At 44.8% G+C, this 9,916-nt stretch overlaps 1 protein-coding gene and 1 long non-coding RNA gene across 3 annotated transcripts in view; both read right to left on the reverse strand.

The window, feature by feature from the left end:
• The window catches only part of MED13 (mediator complex subunit 13), a 49,636-nt gene extending 47,250 nt beyond the window's left edge, over nucleotides 1-2,386 (reverse strand). For both annotated transcript variants that reach the window (XM_080357235.1, XM_080357234.1), the window contains exon 1: nucleotides 190-2,386. In XM_080357235.1, coding sequence (XP_080213361.1) covers nucleotides 190-255 — 66 coding nt within the window. In that variant the 5' untranslated portion in view covers nucleotides 256-2,386. The remainder of the gene's footprint in view (nucleotides 1-189) is intronic.
• Nucleotides 2,387-3,662: 1,276 nt separating this feature from the next.
• LOC308048047 lies at nucleotides 3,663-9,704 on the reverse strand. Its single transcript, XR_013923081.1, has 5 exons — nucleotides 9,577-9,704; nucleotides 9,102-9,194; nucleotides 8,806-8,939; nucleotides 7,315-7,582; nucleotides 3,663-3,975 (listed from the first exon to the last, which is right to left on the reverse strand). It is a non-coding gene; the product is annotated as an uncharacterized lncRNA (long non-coding RNA).
• Nucleotides 9,705-9,916: the final 212 nt, after the last annotated feature.

The raw sequence follows: 9,916 nt of genomic DNA on the forward strand, positions 1-9,916 counted from the left end.
GGGGGAACCAGAGGGGCATGGGAGAGTTGGCTGGCTCCAGGCAGGGCCTACTCTGAGGACTCATCCAACAGAAGCTCTGCTAAAAATGGCTGCTTTGCTTCCACTACCCCTTCCTCCCCTCCCCCAAACCTCCTCTTCTCTTTCACTCTGTGTCTGTCGTGCGTGTGGGTGCCGGTGGCCCAGACTTACCAGGCAGAAGAGGTTGGAATGGCAATCCTCCAGGCTGGCCCCGTTCGGCACGAAGCAGGAACTCATCCTCACAGCCACAACCCACACGCCATTATCCCACAGCCTCCGACAAGAAAGAAAGAGACAGACAGAGAGAGAGAGAGAGAGAGAGAGAGGAGACAGACACCGAGAGGGAAAGGGGGGAGGGGGGACTATGCACACGCACAAATAATAATACAATTAAATAAGGGATTTACATACAGACACACACGCACGCGAAATAGTGGCAGGATAAATAAGCCGGGAGGAGAGTGGTATCGGAGAGAGGGGTAAAAAATATATATTTAAAAAAAATAATTAAAAAAAAATATTAAGAGAAACTCGGAACGTTTTCTCTTCTTCTGGATATCAAACGAGGGGGTAAAGCCACCGTGGAAGGGGAGAACAGAAAGAGGGAGGTGGTAAGTAATCCAACGACGGGAGATTAAGATCAAAATCCTCCCTGTTCCTCTTGTCTTCTCATTCGCATAAGGAGGGGAGGGAGAGGAGGTAAAGTGAAGGGGTAATTGATCCAACAAGAGAATAAAAATGGGGTAATTAATCCAGGGGGCTAGGGGTAAAAATCAGTTGACATCCCTCCTTGCTCTCTTCTCGGATGCCAAGCAAGAGAAGTAGGAAAAAAATAAATAATCCAGTGGGGGCAATTAATCCAGAAACCTCCCTCCTCTTCCTCCTGTTCCTTTAGTCATCAGATGAGAAAGGGGCAAATTGTGGAATGACTGGGAAGGATTGGCTGTGGGAGAGAGAAAAATCCAGGCTCGTCTCTTCGGAGTCCGAGGGCAACAGGGTGGAGGGGGGAGGGGGGGTCAGATTCTTCTCCCCTGCTCCAAAAATAATCCAAATAAATTAAAATTTAAAATCATAAAAACAAACTTTGGGGGCCAGAAGCAAGGCAAGTCGGAAGAATTCGTAAAGGCAGGACAAGAAAAATTTCCTGGGGTGTACCCCAAAAAAACATCTGCGGGGGCAGGGGAGGGGGAAGGTTTTCCTTGAGAGAGAAAGGCCGCAAAAGTCTCCTCAGCAGCCCAGCGGGGGATTAAATTCCCCCGTGGAAACCCCCCCTCCCCAAAGCGAAATACTCTTCGCAGAGAGGGCGAAACCAAAATATCCTCCGTTGGGTAAAAATCCTTCCGTGGGGAAAAGGAGGGAGGGGGAAAGGGGTGGAAGGAGGAAATTGCGGGTGACCCTCGAAGTCTCTTCGGGGAGGATGGAGGAGTCTCCCAGAGGCCGATCCCCAGTCTTTTCGGGGGAGGAGGAAGGGGGAAATCGCAGAGTGTCTTCAGGGAGGTTCGCCCCCCCCAGCTGTCCTCCGGGGCCGAGGGAGCCCCACAAAGTCCACACAGCTGGGCGGGTCTCTTCAGGGGAGCCCGGACCCCGCCAAGTTACCGCCAAGAGCCGGAGGAAGGGGGGGGATCCGGGGCAGGGAGGGCCCCTCCACCGCGCCAAACCCCGCAAGACCCCTGCGAGCGGGAGGGGAGGCGAGGCGGGGAGGGACCAGCCTCGCAGCTGGGCTGGTCCCTAAAAAAATAAAGAAAAAAAAAATGGGGGGGGCTGTAAAAAAGGCGGGGGAAAAAAAATATCAAATGTTCGTCTTCAAACGGAGCGGTCTCTTCTGCGGGGGAAGGGGAGCGAGCCCCGAGACCCCCTCGGCGGGGTGGGGGCCCCCGCTCTCCTCAGGTGAGGGGTCTCCGGCGGTGCCGCGGGAACGCTCCGCTCCGCGCCGCCCCGCTGCGGCGGCCCCGCGGGGGCAGTGGGCGGAGGGCCCCCTCCCCGAGGGCTCCTCGGGAGGGCGGGGAGGCGGCGGCCGAGCCCCGGGCTCTCTTCAGCCGGAAGGGCCGCGGGGGAAGGGGTCGGAGCCCCACAATTCCCGGCCCCGCCGCCGCCGAGACAGAGGGACGCGGCGGCCGCTGCTGCTGCTGCTGGCGGAGTCGGTGCCCCGAAGCCCCCGCCGGCGGGTCTCCTCCTCGCTTCCCCTCAGCGGTGCCTCTGTCGGCGGCTGCCCGGCCGCGGCATCCTGGTCAGCCAGCTCCCCTCAGCGCGTCTCCCCCATGTCGCGTCGCGGCCGGAGGGGGAGGGGAGATTCTTCTCCCGTTTAATTCCGAGCCCCTTTTTCTTTAATGGCGGCCACAGGGACGAGAGTCGGGGCCCCCCTGCCGCGCTCTCATTGGCCGACGCGCCGTCACGTGGGCCCGCACCGCGATGGCCGCCGTCGCTGCTGGGAGAAGGAGGGTGTAGCGGCGCGGCGCGGCCGCCAGGGGCCACCGCGGCGCTGCGGAGCCGCCCGCCTTCCTCGTTGGGAGGGCGCCATCTAGCGGCCGCGCCGGGCCGTGGCGCAGCGGCAGCGTGGCCGCGTGTTCGAGTCCCGCCTCCCCGCAAGGCCCGCGGCACCCCGAGCTCGCTGTGTCCCCCCAAAATGCCACCGCACCCCTGCCGGGGGCTGTCGTGGCGCCCACCCGCTCGTGGGCATCACCTCGGGGCTGGACAGGAGGCGTTCCTCATGCATCCACCACCGCTGGTCAGCCCGCGGCCAAAGTCCGAGCACAGGCTGTCCCACCAGCACAGAACAGCTCACCCCACTCCAGTTTTGCTAATTCCACCTCTTGGCAGAGGGTTCCCCAGATCTGTGCTCAATACCGTGCTGGCACTTTGCACCACGGAGCAAATTCCATACTAAGGATCTCAGAGCCTTTTTAAAAAAAATGTATGCAAGTATTTGGAAAGCTTGCATTAATATTTAATGCGAGCATTAATGCTTTCACTAGTCCCACAGACATCGTATCTGCTGGAGCAGAACTGTGCTCCAAAATGCAATTTTTTTCGTGCACAGATTCATATTGTGCAGTTTGTGAGGATGAAGTAGGTGGTTCCTCTGTTACTATACGCACAGATTTGCAGAAGGACTTTGACATTATTCAGAATTAAGATGCTACAGTGACAGTGAAAGCTATTTTTAAGACATATTTGGAAAGTATATGCATCGTTAATCCTCTCATATTACATATTAATTTTCCATGCAACAGTTTGCATGTAGAATGCAAAATTTTAAGTTACTATATACGTAATTCTCTGACTGCAAAGTTAAAGTGAAAATACAAACCAGCGTAAAGTGCTCCAAGAAAAAAAAAAGGCTTGAATGTCTCAGCTAACGTGATATTCACATTAAAATATGATACGTTCATGCAACAGCAGCACATTGCATCACAACTATGCAACATGATGATGTTTCAAAGGCTCTGCAAATTATTTCAGGACTCATGAACAAGACGAGCAGCTACCTTCTGCAAATGTCTTGATAGAGGAGGAGGAAAGAAGGACACGCTATAAATAAATTTATATGATAAGTTAAAAAAAAGGTGAGGCTAGATATTTTCACCAAGAGAAACTTTGAAGATTTACTCACACTAAGGCTATTTTTGCATGCCAGTGTAGGAAAGCAAGATTCTTCTTTTTATCTAAATAGAACCAGAGTATTTTTAACGCAGGAGATTCATTCCCTCACTGCTCGTTGGAACACGGCAGCTGGGAGGGAGCCGGGATGCGGGAGGAGGGCGCATGGAACCAAACCCCTTTCTGAGTGGAACAGATGGCTTTCTCCATGGTGGCCACAGACGAAGACCATGGTGTGAGGAAGAACCTGCTCGCAGAGACCCTCTGAAGTTCCAGCGCATCGCTTCAGTCGTTAGAGCAATTATCTCACTGCGCAGAGACATGCTATTAGATCACACCTCCCGAAGGGCAAAACCGATACTGTAGGGAAACAAAAGAAAGCAGAATTTGACATTAGCAGACAAGAACCATTATGGTTTTCCATCGAAGAGGATAAAGTATTCTTTGGTGAAACTGGGATTTGGCAGAGGGAACAGAAACCCAACGCGATGACTCGGGATGCACAGCAGACGTACTCCCACACTTCCCCGTGGATTTCAGGATAACACCACATTTTCACTAGCAGAGAATCCCCCTTTCTTTTTCTGCCCGAAACAGCACAGCTCAACGTGTGGAAGAGGATTAATCTAGTGTCTACCACTGGGTTTGGCATTGATTCACTTCACAGCTTCGAGGAACCCAACTTCTATGTCTCAGTTTACTTCTTTGTGAAATGCATTTTGAGATCCGGTTCATTGGTACTTACATATTAGTCACAATAAATACTTACATAGGATCCTAACCCAGTCAAGTGCAGAACATAATTTTTCCAGTAAATATAATATACAGGAAAAAGAATAAAATATTGACAAAAAAAGGAAAGAAAACTAATGCATCAACTAGGTATGTTAAGAGTCATTCCCTTCCTGCTTCTTGTCTGAATTACAGACCCTATAAAGGCACCAGGTTCCCAGTTACATGTATAGCACTAATCAACAGTGAGACCCAGGATAACACTCATAGCCATGTTTAGCAAATTTTAGACTTGAGACATCACCTGCCCTTTGCATACTGTACATGCTAAAAGGAGGCAGATTTTTTTAAAAAGTGGAAAAAAATGCAATTAAAAACACATTCTATTTTTTTTATATAGGTTCTTACATATTATAGTTCTCATCTCTGCAACTTCCAGAAGTGCATTAAGCTGCGTAATTAGCATCTGTCACATGTAGCATTTTCTTTCCCTCTTCCTCTCCCTAGAGGGAAATTGCATGAAGAAATTTTAATATAAATTTCAGTATATACACTGCAGTGCATTCATATTAGGAAAGATCCAGTTAAGTAAGTTTCTGCTCATTCCTAGGTTCATCTCTGTGTAATATAAACTTCACCAGTTTAAAAAAATGCTACTGATCCAATTTAAAAATTAACTAGTCTTTTGGAAAGACAAGGGGAGTGGGAGTGAGATGATCCCCGTTGCGTCAGATTTACACCGATGGAATTGCTGGGAATTGGGTGGTATATGCCAGTCACTCGTCCTGGTGCTGTACCCTTCCACTCTCACATAGTCCCATTGAGACATCCAGCCCAAAGTAGGAAGGGACGGATGATTTTCCCCTTTAGCCGAAAATATTTCTTTTGAAAGGAATAATCGTATTTTGAAAAACATCAGAACAAAAAGTAGGACTTCATATTGCTTTTTCATTCACATTAAAAGACATTCCGCTCTTCAATATAAATAGTCAATGGGCACTGCAGCATCTCCTAGACAATCTCTGGACAACCTTAAGAGATGCTGCCTTTTAGCAGTAAAGTCTGAGAAGAGAGAAATGCAGCTTGAGAACAATCGCAACACAAAAAACAATGACATTATTTAGCATTCGATTTCCAATTCAGACGCTCTTCTCATTTTTCAAAGTATTTATTTTCTACTTAATTAGTTCAAAAGAAAATTGAGATTATAGGATTGAACATACTGCCAACAACCTGAGGTACGAAGTGCAGATCGAATGCTCCAACTTGAGCTACAGCAGTGGTAATTATTGTAATTGGCCCACGTGAAGCAAATATATCAAGTAGTGTAGAGTTCAAACTCATGCCAGTCAGTCTCCGGCTGGCACCGGCAGTTCTATCAGGAGGATACAGAGGTCTCAGCAGGACTTATTATTGGCAACTCTTCAAGAGTTCTTTTCTCCAAGTGGTGTCAAGGGGATTTGGGTGGGAAGCAAGATAATTTTTAACAAATTAAACTACCTAAAAATGGCGAGATGCCCAGAGCCACCTAGACTGCATGAGTCACTACTACCAAACAACTTTAAAAAGAAGATTAAAAAATATCATTGCTGTAAAAAAAGGCCTATCCAGCTTTAACAATATGATCAGATCACTGCAGACACCTACTGTACACCAGACTACATGTATACAAACATGTCAGGAAGAAAAGCTACAGCAGAATACATACCCAGAATGTGTTTCTCAGAAAAAAACTAGCTCATATTACTGGAATCCAAGTGTTCCTATAAGGGCAGGCCATATAGTTTCAAGAAATTAGAAGACCACTTACTTTTTAATTAAAAATGACAATAGCAAAGCCCCCATAGGAGATAAGATTAGGAGGTTTGTTTATTTCCCATTAGCGTTTATCTTACAGCATTTGTAAGGTGTCCATAATTGCCGTAAAACGTAATTTAGATTTGCAGTGCGAGTTTTCGCAGGAGGCTCTGCTCTCTGCCACATTGATGTGCAGCTGCTTTGTTTAGATTTTGCAAGAATGCTTTTTTCAAATGGTGAAAATGTCATTTTGTAGCAGAGGTCTCTAAGAGAAGATTTGAGTTTAATGCACAGCAATAAAAAGAGGAATATGAGAATCCTTGTTCTCTTTAGTGTCAGCTTTGGTTAAGACGTATGAATGCACATGAATAGTCTTGTCAGAATCTCTGGGGCTACAGACATCCAAGATCTAACATATTATTCCTTCTGACCAGAACATGAGCTGCTATGCAGCAAGGAGAAGGGAAGGAGAAAAAGATCGGACCACTCCACAGCCATGTATTTCTCTGCTTGGAAATCTCTGAACACAACTTTTTTGGAGTGAAAATACAAAGCTTATTTTCTCCAATCTGAATGACTGTACAGACTCTTTAAATCTGCAGCAGGAAAAACAAACCAAATCACTGTTTAATGCCTGATCTTGCAGCTTTTACTCATGGAAAGGATCCTAATTAACTCATATAAATAAAGACTATGCAAGCAAGGACACATACTTATCAGAAGAAAGCTTCTAATCTTTCTAGCTGCTAACTCTATTTTTTAACTTGAATTACTAGTTTCAGATAAAAATAAGATAATTAAATAATTTACTTAAAATAAGGTAATTTTAATTCAAATGTCAGTATATATCAAATCTGGATACTACTACAAAGAGAAGGTTCATTCACCAGAGACAAAAATCTTACAATGTGCTTCTGGCTGAGTCAAGAGAAAATATATTTCAGATTTGTTGTTGTTAGCAATTTGTTGCCAAATAAACTGGAATTATGCAGAAGCATTAAAATGAGTTTGTCTTCTGAAATTCGAGGTGAATGAGTACCTTTCATTTGTAGTGCAACAAAAGAGAATATCCTGCACTTTGCGACTCAAACCGCCTCTAGTCCACATCCAGGAGTTACAGCGCATCAGACAAAGAAAGGGATTTGTTTGGTGCAATAAATGATAGCAGACCTTGCCGTATCTGAAGTGCAACAGATGGTCTTCCAAGAGCAGCATAATGACTGGCAGACAGCGCACTTCGTTAGAGTGGCTTGGAATGTCTTCAGCAATTACACAGAGAGTTCTGGGGGGAAGCCCTGTCGTCCCCATGATTCTCCTCATGTAAATAGCTGTGATTTTCCTGGTTAGATGCTAGAAAATTCTGTCTTCTAAAGCCTGACCAGCTGGTGAACCGGAGAAGGGAGAACCTTTCAAAATGAGGCTGCAAGGATTTTGTCACCTGAGAAAAGAGATGTAAGTAGGAAAAAAGAAATAAATTAGCATTGAAAGGAAACAACTTTGGGGATGTCACTGTAAAGCTATGAATCCATAGCCGGGTATTCCATGGAACTGTAATTTATGGAAAAAGGAAGGTTTAAAACAAGGCCCTTCAGACATTTAGGAGCTGGAAGGTCTACAGGTAGAACATGTGGAATGTCCAGCGGGGGGGAAAAAAAAGGATGACTAAATTACTGAATTACAACCTCCTTCCTTTGGGAAACTGGTGACTTTCAAAGAGTCCTCTTCAATTGTGGCTACGGTTCTTCAGGCAGGTTAAAGTGAGCTTTTGAGGCTGTGACAGTCTTTCAATTTTGATAGACAAGCTACTCCACAAGACAGTAATTAAACAGGAGTTATAATAAAGAAACGAAAAGAGTAATAAAACGCTGATCTTAAATTTTTCTAACCCATGTATACAATATTCAACTTCTATCCCTTCCTCCCTTCTCCCCAATCCTGCAATCAGTCTTTCTGTTATAAAATCTTCCTCACCAAATTCACCGTGAGTAAAATTTTGTGTGGCAACATAAACACAACTAAAATGTGTCCTTTAACAACGTAACTTAGATGTTGATAGAATCATAACTGCATTACTCCCTCTCCAATTAGCAGCGGCATTCTTTATGTTTGCTTATGAAGCGGAAACTGTTCGCTTGTCACTACAAAGACCTTCTGTAGAGGACTTAAAAAAACAGCCACAGCAATTAAAATGACAACAACAGAGGTGGATTGGTCACATTCTGACAGAAAATATCCAGCTGTTTCTTTCCAGCAAAAGGACACACCAACTATCTGAGATGCTATGACCAAATTTTGTCAGTCTACATCACACTGATGGGTATTCTGGCAAAAGTATGGATTTCCAAGAGAGGAACAGACTAATACAGAACTATATCTAACCTCAGAGTCTGGTTTTGCTTGTGTTTTTGTTGTGTTTTCGGGTTTTTTCCCACCCAATCAGGATCACCAGTCATCCTTTTTACCCTCACAAATTTCCCTTTTGCCAGAACTATAGATACTCTGTACGTATAGATATTCTATGATAAATCCTCTAAAAATAAGGGTAAGCAAGGCAAAAAGTAAAACTGATAGGGTTAGGACAAGTAAATTAGATTTTACACTTATTTGCTCTGCTTGTGTTAAAAACATTCTCTTAGAATGTGAACCAGAACTTACAGGTACCTTATAACATTGGTCTTCTGAGTTGTGTTTGTCTCCAGAGGAACTGCCGTAAGTGGGCAAAAACTTCAATGTCGTCTTCTTCATACCTTCAGCCACAATGTTTTTCATGAGAACTTAGAGACTCAAGAAAATTACTGCAAAATACAGAGGACAAAGGGAAAAAAATAAATAGGTAAAACAAAACCAACCCAACTAACCAAACAAAACCACCTGTCTTTTCCCTTCCCTGAATTCCCAGAATTCACCTTCCAATTTCAGGCCTGTAAATTCGCTAAAATGTGTTCAGACTATATTACCCTTATGAATGTGTCTTCTGATACAACTGCTTGACGCTGTGCACCTCTTTCTTTGTGAGTATTCCGAAAACACAAACTTCAGGATTACAGCATCTGGAAGTACAGAGATGAAACCCCCATGTCTGTCAGGTAGAGCAGGAGCTTCTGTCAACTAGAATCATGTGCTGTATTATTGCTCAACAGATGTACTTGAACTAGAGAGACAAACTACTTAAAATACACAGAAGGAATGTGCAAACTCTTTTGCCTCTTGTGCCTCTTTTGTTGCAGGGGAAGTGCACACTGGCCAGGACTCGGAATACCTTATTCTGCAGTAAGCGGGGGGAAAAGAAAACAAAAAAAAGAGAAGAACAAAAGAAATCTTGTCAGTACACAATCATTTGGTGTACGACGAGATGGGAGGACAACCATGATAAAGCACAAGCACAGATAAACCCAATACATATATAAGCTAGAATATAGTAAGTACACTTACCACTGCAAAAACAATGTAAGTAAATCTCCCTCCTGAGGAAGGCTTTAAGACTCTTTTCCTTTTTCCAAATCTACATCACCAGTGAAGTCCCATAAATGAATATTCTCTTGCAAATAAAGTGATGATCTTCACTTTTTGGCAGTTGCAGTAAGAACTGCCTTACAGGAAAGATCCCATAAGTACGTTTTATTCCTGTGAACAATCTCCTCAAAGAGCAAGGAGAAAACATGAGCTAAAATTACTTGCGCAATCATGTTTCATAACTGTTCCTAGCCTAGTGGTATTGGTCCTTCCCTTTTCCAAATACAAAAATGCACAAACTTTTCTCCATCTTTTACTA

This window comes from Nesoenas mayeri (genome assembly GCF_963082525.1).
Source record: "Nesoenas mayeri genome assembly, chromosome: 20".
NCBI classification, from domain to species: Eukaryota; Metazoa; Chordata; class Aves; order Columbiformes; family Columbidae; genus Nesoenas; species Nesoenas mayeri.